The sequence below is a fragment of the Erythranthe guttata genome, chromosome 14, assembly GCF_056151865.1.
Source record: "Erythranthe guttata isolate IM_541 chromosome 14, IM_541, whole genome shotgun sequence".
Taxonomy (NCBI): domain Eukaryota; kingdom Viridiplantae; phylum Streptophyta; class Magnoliopsida; order Lamiales; family Phrymaceae; genus Erythranthe; species Erythranthe guttata.
The window spans coordinates 23,597,485-23,617,833 of NC_142546.1; the positions used below are offsets into that span (position 1 = coordinate 23,597,485).

The window sequence follows — 20,349 nt, forward strand, 5'->3', positions numbered from 1 at the left end:
GTCATATCCCACCACATATGACAGCTACATAAAATTTTCACTGATTTTTCCCATAATTAAAAAATTCGTGCAATTATTGAATTTTGTTCAGACTGAATTAATTCTTACAAAAGGGTTTTGCGATACATCATCAATAAATTGAATTGAAGCCCATATCTTTGGGAATGACATAGATTTTAGGAAAATGACAAGGTCACCCAGCTGTGACAATATCTCCCACATTTCATGCTAACTCTCTACTAATAATTGACAATAATTATATTTTATAATTATTAGTAATTAATTAATTAATTTTAATATTGATTCTATTTATTTATTAATTAAATATTGTGTGGCATGTGCATAGATGTTTGGGCGTAATTGATGTTTTATTAGTCTATACTGTATTCAACTAGATTTAGCATGCTTTTGCGTGGTGCATTAGTGCTGTGGTTTATTTTTTTATTGGTCTCTTTTCTATCTAGTCAAACGTTTGTCCCATGTTAATTGAAGTTTTTGTCCACATTATGTTAAAAAAACCCAATTATTATTTTTTTATTCTACTTTATTATTCATCAATTATTTGAAACGAATTCGCGAACGCGCGCACGTGCGGGATGCAATTTAATTAATTCCCAAAGGATAAACATCGACGTATATGCATCCGTTACACAATCGAAAGGTTTTCAACATATTTAAATAACACGTCTAGCTCGATTTTGATGGATAAGTTCAATGATAGAGATCAAGTCGTCATTGTGTGTTCGAACTAAACTCGATTATGTGAATTAAACCAAAAAAAAAAAAGAATAATCATAATAAATAGTACAAGAACTTATTGGAATTTTTACGAGTAATGTAGAAACAAGAAGAAAGCCAAGTTGAAGTGTTGGGAAGTTGGATAAAGTAGATTAGATTAGAGTTGTGCACTCCCAAACAAAACCTAATACCACCCTCTGAATTATCATGCAACAGCATCGTAGTCCGTCTGTTCTTGTAGATGCTACACGTGTTGAAATAAAAATATTCAATTATCACGTAATTTTAATGTTTATTTAAAACACCTATGTGACACCATCTTATCTTTATACTACGATAATTCTGTATATTTGTCAAAACTCTCAATTTCACGAAACACAAATTTCACGTTCCACGTGGGAACAAATATATATGGCCTTCTCCTCTTTTCGAGCGAAACACAACATTTCTCCTATACTAACTGCACATTCTTTTTGTCTATTTTCTGTATTTGCTACTGAATTTAGAAAAAAAGAGAAATGACCTGTATCAAATTCTGTACCGCGCGGTTAAGATTGTACGCAAAACAGCTGTTTAAAAAGTAAAACTTAGCCCAACTGCAGACGACAGTTCAGTTTGAACTTGATGAAAGGTCGAAAACGATCATAAATCTGCATCAGTAATCGTCACCTCAGAAGAAAAAAAACCAAAGGCAACGATATTCGAACCTACACCTAGTAGTGAACAAGAAAGAAAATGAAGGGCAGAGAAATGTGCAAAACATATCACTTGAGAAGCCAACAGATAAATGAAAATAATATCATAATTCAATCAACGCAGTTAAAAAATGAAGAAAATTTAGAAAATTGTATTAAAAATAAGTTACTATCACTTGTTAATAAACCTATCAAAAGTTACATGGCACAACATGGTGAAGAAAGTCTATCACCACCCCCCCCCCCCCCCACCACCACCACCTACCCCATCCAAAGAGAGAACAAAGAGAAGCAAGAGCAAAATGATCGAAGGTGACATATTGTAACCTTCCTCGCCCAGTACTAGGCTGTAAGAAGCACACCTGGTAAAAAGGAGAGTAATTATGTCCCGAAAACCTTTTTGTCAACAGGCTTGGTCACAAAAGTGTCAACTACTTCTCTCCACGGTTTGTCTATGACCAAAAGAGAATTTTTCGACAGATGTTCGACAAATAAAACGGGATCTCTGAATGCACAAAATTCAAAGTTCCTTTTACCACCGCCGTGTTTACTTTCTAATGCATGCAATTTACGTTTTAGTGCTCCATTGTTGTGTAACTTTTTCGCTAGTCCTTGGCCATTTGCCAAGTCCGGTTCCTCGCCTCTATCAACAGGCTTCCCAAAATCAATCAAGCACATTGCCCTGAAAATAGAGAATGCAACTACGTAAATATCCAAGAAAATATATCATAAAACACAAATGGTGGCTTTTCAGTGATACTTGAATCTTTTACAGTGACTGAAATCCAGCATTTTCACATAATTTGTTTGAAGGAAATTTATCACATCAACAATGTGAGCTATTCTGTAACAGATTGAGGTTAATCATAATGATAAAACCTATAGATGAGTTCCCTTAATCATCAATGCACCTATAATTTTTTAAAAAACTAAAACATGAGAATTTCCTGCAGAATGGATCGGTTGTGTAATTTTTTTCTGGTTCTCGGTAAGGTTATCATGTATTTTAGTACTTCCAAGTAGTTAATGGGGACAAAAAACCTTGCAGAAATAGTGAGAAAGGAACCTGGTGATAACTCTTTCCCAAGGAGCATGCAGGCAGCAGATTAATTACCCAACAAAAAAAAGAGAAAATAAAAGTCTATATAAAAAACGACAGTTTAATTTTTCATGGAATAACAATTTACCTGGGGCTGTAGATAATAACAGAAGATGAAGTAGATGATGGCTGGAAAGAAAGACCAATAACTTCTCCGGGAAATTCTTGATATCTTTTGGGCAGAGAAAATGTATGACGCATGGACCACTCACCCAACTGTTTGGCCTCCACATCTAATGCGTACACCTGATTTGATGAGGTTGAGATGATGAGAACATTGCTATTTCGAGGACTAAAACCAGCAGCAGTAACAGAGGCTCCATCCAATCTTGATATGAACCAATGTTGCCTGTGATTAAAAACAATTATATTACATGAAGGGATTGTGTTAACCAACAAAATCAACAGTATTTGTTTCTAATTTTATATCAAAATACTTCATACTTTCTTGAAATCGGCATGCACAATTATAGCATTGTATTCCTTATGCATGCATTATAATAACTAAATAAAATGATAGCAATTTAGTAACTTAACACGTTCAAACGTTTCAGTCCTCAGGCCAAGCATGCATTGCCATAAAAACAATAATAACAAATAGAATGAACTTTACATAAATTATTTTCAAGAAATGACTACTTATCCCATTGTTGTATTAAATTAACCTGAATGGTTGAGACACAAAACATGAAATCGGAATGGTACATTTGTATCTATTCCATCAGTAGCTGATATTTGATTTGAAAACAGAAACAGATACAATCGGGATTTAAACAAAGCTTATTTACTATCAACCAACTGACCACAGAAGAAAAATGGCATTATCATACCTTAGTGTCTCAAGATTGAAAATATACACATCTCCGAAACAGTTGATGGCAGCCAACCACTGGCCGTCAGCACTTGTGAACATTTTTGTTATGGGAGGTTCACTAGGTGGCAGACTCTCACAGTCATCTTTGCGACACGGACTGAAAGCATGAACTATCTCTGCACTTCCAACATCCACAACCTGCAACATAATTACAAATTTGAACTTTTAACAATAATACTTGCAAAATACTTGAGCTACCAAAACATAGGGAGAGCAATTGATCCAGGGGCAGGCATACATAAAAAGGAATTATATACGAGATCACATTTGGCAATTACTTCAAGAATAAATATAATGACACATGCTCCCAGAACAGCCAGACTCAAATCTCCATTTTGCCATAATTCTATCATTATGTAGTTCAAACTGTAACTGACTAAATAAAATGACACAATGATATTTTTTTCCTATTTCTAAATCAACTGGCTGGAAGTCATCCCCCTCAAAACAGAGAATTGTCGACCGACAACATATCAAGTCAAACATTGGAATCACGCAATCAATCATATAAGTGGTGGGAAACAAGAATAAGGAAGATATTACATACATATATCCTTCTGTCATGCCCTGCCAATAGCAATCTTGAAGAATCGGAACTGAAAACCATGTCATGAGCAAATGGTAATTCCTTAGGGAGCGGCCTCTTATGTACAGCCCACGGATCCTTGCATGATTTAGTTCTCTCCAATTCAAACAAATTGGGTGTCACATGGTCAGAGTATGCAAATGATGTGCCCGACGAAGCAATTGTACTGCATATGATCTTCCGAAAAGGCTTACATTGAAGTCGTACAACTAACTCAGTGCTTGCAACCCCACTAGATGGGCCAGGACTGATATCAGACACAATACCCTTTTTCAAACGCACAGAAAGTATTTCTAACCAGTGCGCAGACTGGATCAAAAGCAATGGAGTCTGATTGATAACTGGTTTCTGCACAAGCTGAATGGGCATTCTCTGCGGTGCAGGGCATATATCATGCGGAGAAAACTTAGTGAACTCCTTGACAGAATATGCAAATAATTTTGTGTCGTCACCAGCCGAGATCAGCATGGGCACACTCAGATGCGCCCACTTATGATAACTAAAATCGAGGGGCTTCTCCCTGCCACGTGACCTCTTCACTTTTTCATCAGGTGGCAAATCTGCTGATGGTAAAAGATAGCAGTTACATTGGATTCCTCATCGCAAACCAAAAACAGAGAAAATGATGAAATGGAAAGGAAAAAACACATTTCAATCAAAACTCTAGCAATATCATAAATATTAGAAACCCCAAAGCACAAACCTACCTTCATGACTGATAGGTATGGCTACAGTCAATGCCTTCACATCATGTGTGTGAGCTCTTACATAGCCAACATATATCCATTTCTTAACAGCTTCAGGGACAAACTTCCCATCATTAGATACAATTGCGTTACTGGAGCCAATTGCATCACTAGAGAGTTTATAAAGTATGACCTACGAAAAATAGCAATAACCAAAACATGTTTCAACATAATCACAGAATGAAAAGCGATATTCGACTACATTATTTTGAGTATAACCTGAATTATTTTTTACACAAGAATCATCAGAATATAACCTTAACTGTCAATTTTTAGTATAATAGGTTGATGAGCCAAAGGTTCTTAATAAATCTTAACCAACAGTGGCCAAAAGGGGAAATAAGATCAGCTAGACTCTGAAATCATACGAAGAACCAGAGCAAAAAAACCGGAGGTAAATTACGTTGATTCATAAACGCGGTATATTATCAATAGAGAACTCATGTAGTTATCTTATGAAGGAAACCATAACCTTGTGCTAAAGTTTCTTTTTTTAAATAAATAATAAAAACAAACTTGTGGGTGAAGTTTTTGACTATGATAGACAAGAGGATTATTGAAAGCCAACCAATTATTCGTACACATTGAAACCACATGAAAAGTAACAGTAATGTACCTGACCATCAGAACCAGCAGAAAACACTCTGTTATGGCTAGGAGCTGCCGCCAAGGCATTTACATCACCTTTATGAGAAGAATGTGCCTGTAGAAGAGTTCCAAACTGACCGTTCCAGAACTGCACATTACCGGAACTATCCCCGCTGACAATGGTCCCACATCTGAAACAAACAAATGCAATAAGAATAAGAATTAGAATAAGAAATTAAGAAGCAAAAAGTTCTAAAAGTAAACTGCCTAATTACAATATGCAGATGGTACAAGATCCATAAGCAAATTCACAAATTGAGCTATTTAAACTTGAAAACTCATACCTCAATGCAAGTAATGACAATATGCAAAGATCTTTTCCACTCCCCAGCCCTCCAAGCCCAACAGTTATCCGGTAGATCTCCTGAGCCATCTTTACATCCCAACACCTTATGAACCTAATAAAAGAAAAAGGTTTCAAGAACTTCAAAATTAATAAATGTCAGTCATGGACTTCTATCTAGAAGCTAATGTTAATGATATATGTTATCATTATCAGAATCAAGCTGTCAAGTGTAGTCAGCTCGTTATGAACATCATCCAATATAAAGAACACTAGCATACCCATCACTACTTCCTGAAAAAATCCTATTTGCATCTGAACTCCAGGTTACACTTAGCGTACGTCCTGCAAACAACAAAAATGAGTTTGGCAATTATATACAGGTAAACCAAGTAGGTCAAAATAAGTTTTGTCAACTGTATAGGTCAGATTTCTCACCACTGACCCTCGGCAATGTTCTTCTGTAAGTAAGTTTTTCAGCATCAGACACACTGTATATCCGCACACAACCATCATTACAAGCAAGTGCTAGACGAGTACTCTTTGCATCATTTTGTTCGTAAGTCTCAACAGCAGCTATATCATCTTCAATGTCACTTTCACTACTTTCCTCTTCATCAACACCATTAATAATCGAAGTATTAGCATGTCCATTCTCATAAGATTTTATTTCTTGCTTGTCATTGACCTGCAAACCATTACATGGTTCTGCAGCAATCTGCCAAATTGTGATGCCAATAGAGCTCAGAACCACCTGCAGCAAAAGAAGGAAACAAATGAAAAAACACATCAATTCAATAACAAAGCAAAATAAAAACAGTTCTCATAAAATTTCTCTTGAAATATATATAACAACAACATAAACTTTTGTCAGCTACCACGTAACAAATCTAGTAATAGTCCAGAACAAAATCTTATCGAATCAAAGTAAACTGGATAAGGCTGCAGCTCCCAGGCATATTTTCTGCTTTTATTGGGTTCATGATGCCTGCGCTTATGCTACCGTGAACATGGTCTTTGGCCATCATTAATTAGTAATTAGTGCAACAAAATCAATAGATGTTATCCCACTGCCAAAACTCTACACTCCCATCAAATCAGACCAGCTTTAAATAAAACTAGTAAGTCCCTAGTTACAACAGCAAGATAATAGCATGTAATATTGTCTATGGCAAATAGGATGGAAAAAACAAAGTCCAATTAGCATTTTCCACTGCAGATGTTCACCTTTTGTCTCAAATCAAACAAATCCCACTCTGAGATCGAACCATCAATGCTGGAAGACAACAATCGGCCCAACGCTCCACCTCTCGGCCCCGACCGACACCACACCAGCGAACTCACTGTGGACAAATTAGGGTCCCCATGTATTCTCTACAGATGAAAACCCCAAACAAAAAAAAAATCAAATTCGCTAATTGTTTTACATAGAAAAAACGAAAGGTCTTTTCAATATAAAATCAGTGCGAAGTATATATATATGTATATAGAGAGAGAGAGGGGTGGTGTGGCGTACTAGCTGGCAGTGCCAGCCTGCGGTGCCGGGAGAAACGAGCCAAATCTCGAGAGAGTTGTCGGCGCGGGCGGCGGCGACCTGTGAGCCGTCGGCGCTTGTTGCTAGGGCTACAACAGCCGATGGTTTCCACTCAACTGGGTTGATTCTATGAACCTTGAGCATTTTTGCTTACTGAACTGAATTTTCTCAAAATCTCTAGGGATTTTGATAGGCCGATGTGTGAAGGCGGAGGGAGAGCATAACAGAGAAAGGGGGGCGGGCGTAAAGGAGGCAATAAGGTAGGTTTTTGAGGGTTTAAGAGCGCACGGGTTTGACCCGGTTTAATTGGATCGTGCCATTTGTTCCGGTTCGGTTTTATTCGATTTTTAATTTGGGTTTTGTTGCCGGTTCAATTCTTGGTCGGGTCGGATCCTTGTGTGACAATACTTATGCTTTTATTTGAAAAATACAACAAGACTTATTCACAATTGATTATTAGCTATTGGTCTATTACTCAATTTCATATTTATGCTCGTTTTCTTGTACAACAATCTTATTACAACATGAAATTATTTTATGTATTTTATATTTCAATTTTATGTTGGATATTTCGACATACTTATTTAGGCTGATCCAATAGGCTCATTAATTATTTACGTTTGTATCATCCAATAAGCCCATACGATTTATCTACAATTTAAATAATCAAACTTATGGTTGAAGCCCGTTACTTTACCTACTACAAGCTCGTTAAGATTTTTAATCCAACACATAATTATTATTTTATAGGAGGGTTTTATTAATCCAACTATAAAACCCCCTAATACTCATAACACATTTTTGTTGTTTAAGCTCTTTTGAGATCATATTATTTGTTTGACTAAGAAACTGAAATGAGTTTCGTAGACGTAGTGAAACATATCCCCAATCAATTCATTAGCTCGTCTGCGACAATCTACGTATCGTATTCTTTATGCGATACTTGAAGCAAGTGATATTGCATTAAATTACTTTTTGATTATACATTTATGTTTTTATTATACCATGATTACTACTTAGGATATTAAGAATGGTCTAGTTTGTTAATTACTCCAAGTTTGATTGGGTACTCCTTAGTTTAGTACATGGGGCCTATACTTAAATTCTATTTAAAAAAATCGTTTTACTTTTAATTACTTTTCAAAATGGCTAACTTCACTTATCTTCAATATACTAATATTTATTACATCATTAATGTCTTTTATACCCACATATAAAGCTTCAAAAATCCACTTGAATTGCATTTTATTTGATTATTATTATTTTTTATTTTTGTAACTAACAATTTTAACTCTCATAGCAACAGTAGAATCTAAATTCATTATTTTTTTTGTAATCGCGGCTAATTCATGTATATACGCTCATTTTTCTCTTTATACTTTAGTTTCTTTCATTTTAGTCGAAATTGTAAAATTTCATATACAAAGCTATTTATTCGAAGGATGGTAAATAAAAAAAACATTTATTAAACATGGAAATAGAGATAATATGTTGTATCTTAATTTTTTACACAAAATAATTTCAGAATATCATTCGGCTACTAATCTCAATTATAAGTGACTCGAAATTAGAGGCCTTTGGAATAAAACCCATTTATCAAGAGATTCAGTCCACTAAGGCCCGTCAATAGACTCGAGCCAAAGAATTTTTTACCACATGACCAAAAATTCAATTTTTAAATTTTTTTAAATTACCAAAAATTCCTTTGTATATGAATCCTCAATTATTTCCCAAAATTAAATAAATAAAAATAAACAATAGGAGAAACGCAGCACGAAATTTAGATTTCAGACAGAGTATGCAAGTACATGTGATCTCGAGGGGCACTAGTGCACTAACTCGCACGAAACTACCTCGTTTTATGACACTGCCATTTATAAACCCTAAATGACTAAATCCCCCTTTTTTCTTAATTTGTTTTTTAATTAATAATTAAACCTTGTGCCTTCATGTTAACGTTTTCGATTTACCCCCTTTTCTTGGTTTTCTTGCCCTAATGAAGTCCAATCGTAATAGCAATTCACTACTTTCTACGGATTAGAAGATCAGAAGTTCAAAGAAACATTACATTGGCAATAATTTCATCAGAGATTTGAGAATCAATGGATGATGCCTACGCTAGATCCGTCGGCGAGGTAATTTTTTTTTCTTCATATTGAAGCAGAAATTGTAAACTTATATCCAATATATTCGATTATTTAATTCACTATTCAGCTGTATCCCCGATCAAATTGAGTATGTAGTACATCGTACTGGAGTTAAATTTTGTTCTTCCTAAAATTAGTTTTTCTGGTTGTTTCATTTTGATCTTCATAGTATGATGCCTTAATGAAGGTGTTTTGCTGCCTCTACTTTTAGTGAGCCGCATTAGAGATAATTGGCCTGTTACAGATTAAATTTAGTGTTTTTTTTTTTTTTTTTTTTCTGTAATTTTACGCGCAATGATGCGGTTATTGAACAGGTCTTGGAATTCTTCACCGTTGATCCTACACGAGGGTTAACAGACTTCCAGGTAAAACAATTTTTTAATATTTATTTTTTAATTTTTTTTTGTGAGAAGCACACTTGCATGTTAATTTCCCTATTTTTTATTTTGCGTATTTCAATATTTCAGGTTGCAGAGCATGGTAGATTATATGGCAAAAATGGTAAGTGCTGTACTTTTGAGTCTGGTGTTATCCTTATCCGTTTGAAGGGAGGTTGGTGTATATAAGACCTAATTATTGGGTTTACGAGCTTATCAAATTAAACAATCGATCAACATGTGTTGGCTTATCCTGTTTCCTGGATGAATAATTGGTGTCTTGATGTTTGGCATTCGTATGAATTTGGAATATTATGTTAAGTATATTTCTGGCCATATGTAGGCACTTTTCAACCGATTGACTTCTGGTTTCTTGGTTACGATGTAAAAAAATATATTTTATTTGCTCTGATGTGTGATTTTTTCAACTCTTTGGATGCCTGTGATACGCTTGGTGACAGTGCTCCCTCAAGAAGAAAGTAAGTGGTGCTCGACTCTCTTTCCTTTTTCTCTCTCATTGATGTCAATGTAAAGGCGTATTATAGAGCATAATTTTTATCGTTTGAATTGGTTAGTTATTTCTAACATACATTACTGTGATTTTTTTACTTATTGCAGGCACTCCCTTTTGGAGATTGGTGCTGAAGCAGTTTGATGATTTGCTCGTAAAGATATTAATCGCAGCTGCTGTCGTCTCCTTCTTTTTGGCCTTGGCTAACGGAGAGACTGGCTTATCTGCCTTCTTGGAGCCTTCAGTAAGATTGAATTCGCATTATCTGCCTTTTTTTATTTATATATTTTTTAATTAAATATTTGCATTTACAGGTTATCCTCATGATATTGGCTGCAAATGCTGCTGTTGGAGTAATCACGGAAACAAATGCTGAGAAGGCCCTTGAGGTTAGTTTGGGTTTTCAGCAAGGATGTGAACATTGAAATATGTAATTACTGTTAAAGTCACATCTCATACGGTCTACCTCTTTTTCGTGGTTTGCAGGAACTACGAGCATACCAAGCTGACGTTGCAACTGTCTTAAGAAATGGTAAAACAATCCCTCTTTCAGACTCATTAAGTTTCTCATTTTACTTATGACAATATCATTGGATGCATAAAAGTTAATCGTTTAAAATTCTTATTGAAAACATGTCTGTTTTAGACATGCAGTTAGTTGATCTTGAACGTGTTATTTCGTAGCCAAATTAGTGATTTGTCATGCTGCTGATCAATCCCCCGATTATTTTCCTTAGGGATATTCTATATGGATCTATCCTGCATTTCTCTTTATTTATGTCTTACTACTTCTGGCATTATGGTGATTTATGTGATGGAAACTTGATTGTCATATTTCATTTGATTTCATTTTCTAGTAATGATGAACATACACACATATTATTTCAATTTGGATGGCTACATTACAGACCATAGGAGACTGAACCTGAGTTTATTTGCAAATTTACTCTGTTGCCTGCTGTTAGTATCACTTGGTAAAAAAAGTGTCATGACAAATTAAATATTTTATTTGCCCCTTAAACACGTAAGCAAAAGGAAACTATTTGCACATACTATTTTGAAGTCTAAAACATTAAATCTAATCAATTACTGCCCTTTCTCTTCTATCTACGCGCACACACACACACACAGTTGTGGGCTTTTATATGTTGCTTTTCTAGAAGTTGTTGATCTCAAAACCTCTGATCTTTTTTTTTTTTTTTTTTTTTTTTATTGTTCTATGACACCAGATCATGAACATTTGTAATTTGTAAGATAATCGGCATTTTCCAAAATGGTTTTAGGTTGTTTCTCCATCTTACCTGCGACAGACCTTGTTCCTGGAGATATTGTAGAAGTCAGCGGTATGTTGGTCAATGGCTGTTTTCTGAATTGTAGAGTTACAACTTTTTAAATGAATATATTTTTCTTTTATGTCGTTTACATAGTGGGATGCAAGGTTCCAGCAGATATGAGGATGGTAGAGATGCTAAGCGATCAATTATGTGTTGATCAAGCGATTCTTACAGGTACTTTCTTCTGACTTTCTTTAGTTAATTATTATTTTTCTTTCTTCTATGATGTACTATATTTTTATTCATTTAACTCCTCCAATCTGAATCGAAGGCAATATACATAATTCTTTCTTGGATTTTCGTAGGCGAGAGCTCTTCTGTGGAAAAAGAACTGGACAGGACCGATGTGTCGAATGCAGTATACCAGGACAAGACTAACATTCTTTTCTCGGTAATATTTCGAAACATTTTCATCAAGTGTCCTATGGTCATGCTTACGATCTTTGGATAGTTGATGCATGCAATAGTGATACGATCTTGGCAGTGCCGCCAGTTTGGTGCACTTATAACATTTGATTGTATAGTTTTGTTTCATGTTGGCTTTTATGAAAACAATGTATTAATACAACAACTTTTTAAGTTTTATTATTTTAAAGCTTTTGGTTTCCTTAAGTCTAAGTTTACACTCTTCAAGATCGGATTAATTTGTCGTTTTATACTTTGTAAATATGATGGTTATAAGTGAACTACCAGCATTTTAAGATCTATATTTTGCGTTCAATTATTTTACAGGGAACAGTTGTAGTTGCTGGAAGGGCAAGAGCTGTCGTTGTTGGTGTTGGCTCTAATACTGCAATGGGAAGCATACGCGACTCTATGTTAAAAACAGAAGATGTGAGCATTTATTTTTTCTGAAATTTCGACGAGGTTAATTGTTTTATCCATGTAGAACATAATCGTGGGTGGAATTCTGAACCTCAGTAAATACAATTATAGAAAAATAATGTGTGAATTGCAATACACATACGTTGATATTAACATTACATTTAAGAGGACGACACGTACTCAAGATCTTATATATATGTAAATATTAATTTTCCTTCCAGCTTAATGGACCTCCTATAATTGGCTCTTATATGATGTAGGAAGCAACGCCACTGAAGAAGAAGTTGGATGAATTTGGTACTTTTTTGGCTAAGGTGAATGTTTCAACCGACGTCTTTTGTTTTATGCCTAATTGATTGACCACATTTCGAACTTCATGACTTATATGACCAGCTATATTGTTTATTTCTGATATTTTTTGCCGAATTAAGGTTATTGCAGGCATATGTATTTTGGTTTGGATTGTGAACATTGGTCATTTTCGGGATCCTGCCCATGGTGGTTTCTTGGGAGGTGCAATACATTACTTCAAGGTACATGGTTTTATTTTATTCGACCTTTTATCAGTTGTGTAAGTGCATATTAGCTTACCCAAATTTCTCATCCAGATCTAATATTTCTTTTCACTTTTCATAATAATTTCTTTATCTTATTTCATCATGTACTCATTCGTATTAGATACTAAAGCTAATTATATTCTTGCCTTTCTAGATTGCAGTTGCTCTTGCTGTTGCAGCCATTCCTGAAGGGCTACCTGCCGTTGTTACGACGTATGTTCTTAACTCCATTTGTGTTACCGTGTTTGACTTGTCATACGACATCTTTTTCCATGCACAGTTTTCACCTAAAAATTGGTATAAAAAAAGTATTTTGTCGCAATAGAAGATGATAACAATTTGCAGATTTTGTTATTATTTAAACGGTTACATGGTTTTTTCTTGTTATTTCATCAGTGCCGACGAGTTTTTAACTAGTTTATTGTGTGGTTCACTTAGTTTCCAATTTTCATTCTATAGTGTCTATAAGATACCGAATAATTTTTTTTCATCTAGTTGTGGTTTACACAGAAAATGCGGGATCGTATTCTAAATATGTAAGAAACATCTTTTCGCCAAAATGCATATCTTAATATTTGCCTTTGGATCTCAAACAGATGTTTAGCTCTTGGAACAAAACGAATGGCTCGTTTAAATGCTATAGTCAGGTCATTGCCATCAGTAGAGACCTTAGGCTGCACAACCGTGATTTGCAGTGACAAGACCGGCACTCTCACTACCAATATGATGTCCGTTTCAAAGGTCTCAATTTACTCATTCCATAAATTATTATTATTATTTATCACTCTGTTACGATTCCTTCCTTTTCAGCAATTTAAGGTTGCAAATGCGGAGGATTACATGGTTCGGTCATATTTTATGCTTTATCGTATCGGTCGCAAAATATCTAAATACACATAGCTCATGAAGTTAGAATCTAGAATATCAGTAAGATAAATTTATTTTCGTTCATGCTTACTCGTTTCATTACTTAGAGGTTCATCCAAACAGTACAACTATGATTTCTGGTAATTTTCTGTTTTCTGTAAGCGTTGCTCTTCTTATTTGCATGACTTGTGTAATTATGCTGTAATTAGCTTTCCAGAAATTTGATTCTCTCTGTTTTCGTAGCAAATTGTTGGTTTAGACAACTGATGAAGAGCTAATGCCGTTTTTTTGGCACCGATAATCTCAAAAGCTGACATTAGGTAAAATGTTTGCTTTCACCTGCTCAGGTATCTGTTCTTCACTCTGCATATGATGTTCCTGTTGTAGCTGAATACAGTGTAAGTGGCACCACATATGCACCGGAAGGCACCATTTTTGACAACACTGCCGATACGCAGGTAATTTTCCTTTTCATACCCGTCTTTATTTTTGTTTGTCGTTGATTGCATTTTCTTTGATTTTGTCTAAAAATTTGACACCTTTTTTTTTTTCTTTTAAACTCAAAATTTTAAATCTAATCACCGAGGCCAAGAATCAGCACATTTGCATTTAGTGAAAGCATTGCCTATCTTGAAACAAGCATATAGGTTATCATCACGTATTTTGCAACCCCTCAATATTTGGTTTGGTTAATTGAAAAATATGTATTTAAGCATTTTTGCATCTTTACTCTAATATTCATGTAAGTTATTCTCCTTCGTATACGTTATTCTCCTTTGTATACATAATCACATTTTATCGGCACCTTTTATATGTTCAATTAATACGAATTCTCTACTTGGGATATAACGCAGCTTGAGATGCCAGCGAATTCCCAATGTCTTCTACATACATCAATGTGTTCAGCCCTCTGCAATGACTCTGTTATTCAATACAATCCAGATAAGAGATGTTACGAAAAGATCGGAGAGTCGACTGAAGTAGCACTCCGTGTTTTGGCAGAAAAGGTTGGTTAATTCTGCACCTTAGTTTCATCTTTTAACCATGGTTAATCCTTCCTTATCTTCCCTTATGCTCTGTTTGGATTGAATCTGACTGCACCTATCATATTTCTACAGATTGGCCTTCCTGGTTTTGATTCCATGCCTTCTGCTCTTAACATGCTGTCCAAGCACGAACGAGCATCGTACTGTAATAGGTATTGGGAGAACCAATTCAAAAAGGTTGGTTCTTGCCCATGGTTACAACTTAAATTGAACAGTTATTTCATTATTCGTTTCGATTACAGATTTGGCATTGAATAAACTGAAATCAAGTAAAAAAAGATCTCTGTTTCGGTTAAGGATGATATTAATTAGCATTCACTTGAAATTGTTTTGTTTTTTAGGTCTCGGTTCTGGAGTTCACTCGTGATCGGAAGATGATGAGCGTGCTTTGTAACCGAAAGCAGATTCAGATTATGTTCTCCAAAGGTGCTCCGGAGAGTATTCTTCCTCGATGCACAACTATCATGTGCAATAACGATGGTTCAACAATTCGTCTAACACCGGAAATTAGATCTGAAATAGAGTCAAAATTCCACAGGTAACCCTTCTATTTTTCTTCTTGTTAAAATGGGATTCTCTTTGCTTTTTATATTTGTATACACATGATGAAATGTATCTTTTCAACTTTCAAATTTCTCTTGTTAAAATCTTTATTAAATTCTTTTCCGTTCATTAATTATTTCTTTTGTGGGGGTATACCTGCTTGTTTATATCAGTTTTGCAGGAAAAGAAACTTTAAGATGCTTAGCACTAGCCTTGAAAAGGATGCCAGTCGAGCAGCAGGCTCTGTCCTTGGATGATGAAAATGATCTTACATTTATTGGGTTGGTATGCTCTCTTTTATACGGCACATATCTCAAGTTTTTTCTGTTAAAAGTTGTATTCGCAATAACTTGTTCGTTATTTATGTGTTTCAAGATTTGAATACGGACATTTCTTTATTAACTTTCTTTTGCTAATTCGGACCTATTGAATCCTTCATTTTGATACTGTACCGTTGCTTTTATGATCTAAAAGGTTGGCATGCTCGATCCACCAAGAGAGGAAGTAAAGAATGCCATTCTTGCTTGTATGACAGCTGGAATACGTGTCATAGTTGTTACAGGAGATAATAAGGTAAAGATCTTAATTTTAGTTTCTCACTTTTGAGCTGTTATGTTTGTACGAGAAATTGACAATGGACTTGTTATATATACATATAGATTACGGCTGAATCACTTTACCAAAGAATCGGTGCCTTTGATCACTTGGATGATTTTACGGGGATTTCTTATACTGCTTCCGAATTCGAGAAACTTCCGGCATCACAGAAGACAGTCGCTTTGCAGCGAATGGCAATTTTCACCCGGTATTTACGCTACATGATCCACCACTTATATGATATTTTTTTTTTTTTTTCATTTTGAATTCTCTTAAAACTTACGCTATTTTAATTGTTGTGCTAGGGTTGAACCGTCTCACAAGAAGATGCTTGTTGAAGCATTACAGCATCAAAATGAAGTGGTATTAAACCTTTTGCATTTTGTGAATCCAAATTTTATGCAACGTGTTACTGACCATGATCTCCCTTTTCCAAGGTTGCAATGACTGGAGATGGAGTCAACGATGCACCTGCACTAAAGAAAGCTGACATTGGAATTGCCATGGGTTCAGGCACCGCTGTAGCAAAGGTATTCTACTTATTACAAGCCCGGTGGTTCATTTAATTTTGATTTTTCATTTCTTGAAAATGAAAACAGCTTTTTTTTCTTCCCTTTTATTCTCTTGAAATTAGATTTGGTTTTCAACTCCTTTTTCGTCTCTTTTCTAATCAACGTTTGATTTTCCAGAGTGCTTCGGATATGGTTTTGGCAGATGACAATTTTGCCACAATTGTCGCAGTAAGATTTGCACCTCCTTTTTTTTAATTTGCTTCGCTTTTGTTTGCATTATCTAGTGATTATAGTTTTCCGACAGCTGTCTTTATTATTATTATTATTAAAAAAAGTCGCCTTTGTTTTTTCTTGTCAGGCTGTTGCAGAGGGAAGGGCTATTTACAACAACACTAAGCAGTTCATCAGATATATGATCTCGTCAAATATTGGTGAAGTAGTTTGCATTTTTGTGGCTGCACTGCTTGGCATCCCCGACACTCTTGTACCTGTGAGTTAACTGTCTTTTACATTTGCTCCTTCGTTTTTAATTCATCTTTATCTGTATCATTTGTTCTTTAAATTTGATTTTTCTCCTTTCACTAAATCAAGTTCCTTCTGTATTTCTTTCCTCGCGTTTTGTTTTCTTACAGGTCCAATTGCTCTGGGTGAATTTGGTGACAGATGGCTTGCCTGCTACTGCTATTGGATTTAATAAACAAGACTCTGATGTAATGAAGTCTAAACCTCGCAAGGTATTTTTATATTTGACTTTCGAGCATTCTAGATTACGGTGCAGTTTGACCAATTTCAATATTTTGTGGCGTTTGCCTCAGTTTGACACCCGGAACACTTTTTTTTTTTAATCTTGTTTTTTCCTAGTTGATAAATCAAAATGTTAGGTTGATTCAATTAGAATGCTTTCATTTTACCGGTTTAAATAAACGATTCGTAAATGTTTTTTTATCATTCATTATTCATCAGCTCTTTCGTTTGTTGAAATGAAGTTTCTCATCATTTGTCAACATGTCTAAATGCTAGGTCAATGAAGCTGTTGTCAGTGGATGGCTGTTCTTCCGTTATTTAGTCATTGGAGGTACTCGTTGACTTCTTAATTATCTAGTGTTCTTCAATATTCCATTGTGACGATGCTTCAATTTGTCATTGTCGTTAAAGAACAATAATTTTCCCCTTAACCACGTAAATAAAAAGAAATTACTACACAGCAACTAAAAACTTGTCGTACTTCCTAAACATTTCTGCTTCCTTAAGTAATATTTGTAACTGTCCATGTGCATCAACATCAACATCTAATATGTAAACCGTTTCATTATATAATTTGTTAGTCTGATATTTTTTTTCGTTTTTTGTTTTTTGGTGCAGTTTACGTTGGGCTTGCTACTATTGCCGGATTTGTTTGGTGGTTTCTTTACTCTGATAACGGGCCTAAATTGCCGTATACAGATCTGGTAAGTCTCGAGCGAGAAATCAAACTGTGTTTAGTTGTGATTTCGGGTACCTCACTGGACTAATTAAATGCTTATTTAAAAATTTCAGATGAATTTCGACAGTTGCTCAACGAGAGATACGAATTACCCATGCACTGTGTTTAGTGATCAACGCCCATCAACTGTTGCAATGACTGTACTCGTTGTTGTCGAGATGTTCAATGCATTGAACAACCTCAGTGAAAATCAATCACTCTTGTGAGTTCTCAAATACTCCCATCTGTTTTAAATTAACTGTCACTTTCGAGATTTTCCTTTTTCCATATTTGCCTTTGTTACTCCTAAATGGTATCACACGTGGAGAGTAATTCATAGAAGGAGAACTAGTTGGAAGGGTAATTTAGTCTTATTACATATATTTTCCTTAAAATCAAGACATATTCATTAACTTTCTTTATTCATGTGTTGAAACCTTAAACGTCAATTATTTTGAAACTATAAATTTTTTGTTGAGAATTTTATCTGGAACCCGTTTTCGCATTACCTTTTAAAACTAGCACACGAGAAAATTTAATCCGTATCAAATTTAGTTGTATACATGCTTTATACACCTTCAATAATACGACTGAGGATTGTTTTTGTATTCAACTTTTGTAGAGTCATTCGCCCTTGGAGTAATTTATGGCTTCTTGGATCAATTGTACTGACAATGTTACTTCACGTACTCATCCTCTACGTGCAACCATTATCTATTCTTTTTTCGGTAAGTTCATTCTCTCCACTTGATAAAAATTCAAATTCTGCCGGAGTTTTTTTTTCTTTAAACGTTGCAATTTTATTTTACAGGTGGCGCCACTAAGTTGGTCTGAATGGACTGTTGTTTTCTATCTGTCTTTTCCAGTAAGTATATGTTGTGTTTAAATATTTTGTGGGCCCGTGATTGTATCTACGGATCTTCACATTTATTGTGTTTTAACTCTGCTCTTGAATTTCAATGTTGCTCTATTATTGAATTCCTTGAATAATAATTCTTTCTTTCTTTTTTTTTTAATCCTATTTTCTTTGTGCACATTTGCTAACCCTCTCTCTATTTTTCAGGTAATACTAATCGATGAGATATTGAAGTTCTTTTCAAGAAACCCTACTGGTAACTTATATCTGCTTCGATTTACAAATTAGTTGAAGTGCTTCTGGCAATTCTGATTTTTTTTTGTTTAATTTTTTTTTTTCAGGGTTAAGATTTAATTTCAGATTCAGGAGAACAGATTTACTACCGAAACAAGAAGTGCATGACAGGTGACGGAGGTATATTCTACTGAATGTGCCGTTTTTTTCCCGCCAAAATTCACTTAGCACTGACAAGATATCAACTTTGAGCATATGAATTGTGGGCGTAACTGTTTTTGGACTGAGAAGATCTATTGCGGTTAGTGGTTCTTAACGACTTGGAAACGCCCCGTGTTGTTGCAAACAAACGAGGTAAAAAGCCTCGTTACTTGGATGATTTCATGTCTGATTTTTTTTTTCAACAGCTCATAGAAAAAAGAAAAAGAAAAAGAAAAAGAAGGGACACGTGGAAAATGGTATACAAGATTATTGGAAAATCGTTGGTTTTAGGACATCATCTGCTGAAATATTGTGTTTTGATATGCATAAAATTGTTGATGGGGCTATTTTAGAACCCGAGGGCGAAAAACCGAAAAGAAAATAATTTCAAATCCTTCCCGTTTAAACTAATTTTAAATTTATTGATTTTAAATTCTTCGATCAATGAGCACCCTAAAGTTAACTATTTTACTGAGTACTTTTATTTTATTAAATTTCCAGATTAATTATTTTTATTTCTTAATATAGCATACTTTCTGTTGAATTTTAACAAATTAATTAACCAAAAGAACTCTCTTATGTAAAGGATTTATTATGTAAAACACTTTAGCTAAAATCATTATATCCTACTAAATAGTAATTTAAATTATTTAACCGGTTATTAAATAAAAAACCAGTCATTAAAAGTTTATAGAGATATTAACATAAAATAAGTAAATATGTTCTTAGCATTTGCAAGAATCTCTTAAATTAAATATATACTCGCATAAAAAAATAATTTTTATATTATATAGAATATACAACAAGCTTATGGTGCCACTAACAACTTCTTAAATAAAATATTTACAAATATAGTTAGTAATTTGTTTTTACAATAATTTTAATAGCAAAAAGAAAAAGTTCATATATAGTTTGCAAATCATATGACGTACAATCCTCTACAAACTACAAGATATATAAATTACACAGGATCATGTGCGACGAGCTCGACATACAAAGTATTGTAAAAAAAAATTAAATCGAACAAATCATTACAACAATTGTATTCTCATGAAATTACACTTGATTTTCTCGTAT

At 34.5% G+C, this 20,349-nt stretch overlaps 2 protein-coding genes across 3 annotated transcripts; one reads left to right on the forward strand and one right to left on the reverse strand.

Moving 5' to 3' along the window:
• Positions 1-1,565: 1,565 nt before the first annotated feature.
• Positions 1,566-7,458, reverse strand: LOC105958907 (WD repeat-containing protein PCN). The gene is made up of 11 exons (XM_088813253.1): positions 7,186-7,458; positions 6,897-7,043; positions 6,108-6,423; positions 5,951-6,014; positions 5,671-5,784; positions 5,355-5,517; positions 4,700-4,871; positions 3,954-4,552; positions 3,363-3,544; positions 2,621-2,881; positions 1,566-2,115 (listed from the first exon to the last, which is right to left on the reverse strand). Exons 1-11 carry the CDS (start codon positions 7,345-7,347, stop codon positions 1,815-1,817), a joined length of 2,481 nt encoding a protein of 826 aa, XP_088669379.1. The 5' UTR covers positions 7,348-7,458; the 3' UTR covers positions 1,566-1,814.
• Positions 7,459-8,918: 1,460 nt separating this feature from the next.
• On the forward strand, positions 8,919-19,738 carry ECA3 (endoplasmic reticulum-type calcium-transporting ATPase 3). Of its 2 annotated transcripts, XM_088813251.1 has the most exons (34): positions 8,929-9,338; positions 9,665-9,715; positions 9,818-9,851; positions 10,189-10,206; positions 10,346-10,482; positions 10,553-10,627; positions 10,725-10,770; positions 11,522-11,581; positions 11,666-11,746; positions 11,878-11,963; positions 12,305-12,406; positions 12,658-12,711; positions 12,829-12,930; positions 13,109-13,167; positions 13,551-13,695; positions 14,169-14,279; positions 14,676-14,828; positions 14,940-15,044; positions 15,209-15,405; positions 15,584-15,695; positions 15,885-15,983; positions 16,070-16,215; positions 16,313-16,370; positions 16,445-16,537; positions 16,697-16,747; positions 16,878-17,009; positions 17,152-17,253; positions 17,540-17,594; positions 17,882-17,967; positions 18,056-18,204; positions 18,604-18,709; positions 18,793-18,846; positions 19,045-19,093; positions 19,179-19,738. In XM_088813251.1, the coding sequence occupies exons 1-34, from the start codon at positions 9,306-9,308 to the stop codon at positions 19,244-19,246; spliced, it is 3,009 nt and encodes a 1,002-aa protein (XP_088669377.1). In that variant the 5' UTR covers positions 8,929-9,305; the 3' UTR covers positions 19,247-19,738. The 2 variants fall into 2 exon arrangements, with proteins under 2 accessions (XP_088669378.1, XP_088669377.1); XM_088813252.1 differs by lacking the exon at positions 10,189-10,206 and having other exon boundaries at positions 8,919-9,338; positions 9,818-9,855.
• The last annotated feature ends 611 nt before the right edge of the window (positions 19,739-20,349 follow it).

Excerpts from the sequence above, each read along its gene's own strand:
- ECA3 (XM_088813251.1), top strand. The coding sequence starts at position 9,306 with ATGGATGATGCCTACGCTAGATCCGTCGGCGAG. Across the intron at positions 9,716-9,817 it reads GAGGGTTAACAGACTTCCAG|GTTGCAGAGCATGGTAGATT; the intron begins GTAAAACAATTT and ends TCAATATTTCAG. Across the intron at positions 18,710-18,792 it reads CATTATCTATTCTTTTTTCG|GTGGCGCCACTAAGTTGGTC; the intron begins GTAAGTTCATTC and ends TTTATTTTACAG.
- LOC105958907 (XM_088813253.1), bottom strand. The coding sequence starts at position 7,347 with ATGCTCAAGGTTCATAGAATCAACCCAGTTGAGTGGAAACCATCGGCT. Across the intron at positions 6,424-6,896 it reads TGTTTGATTTGAGACAAAAG|GTGGTTCTGAGCTCTATTGG; the intron begins GTGAACATCTGC and ends CTTTTGCTGCAG. Across the intron at positions 5,785-5,950 it reads TTTTCAGGAAGTAGTGATGG|GTTCATAAGGTGTTGGGATG; the intron begins GTATGCTAGTGT and ends TTCTTTTATTAG.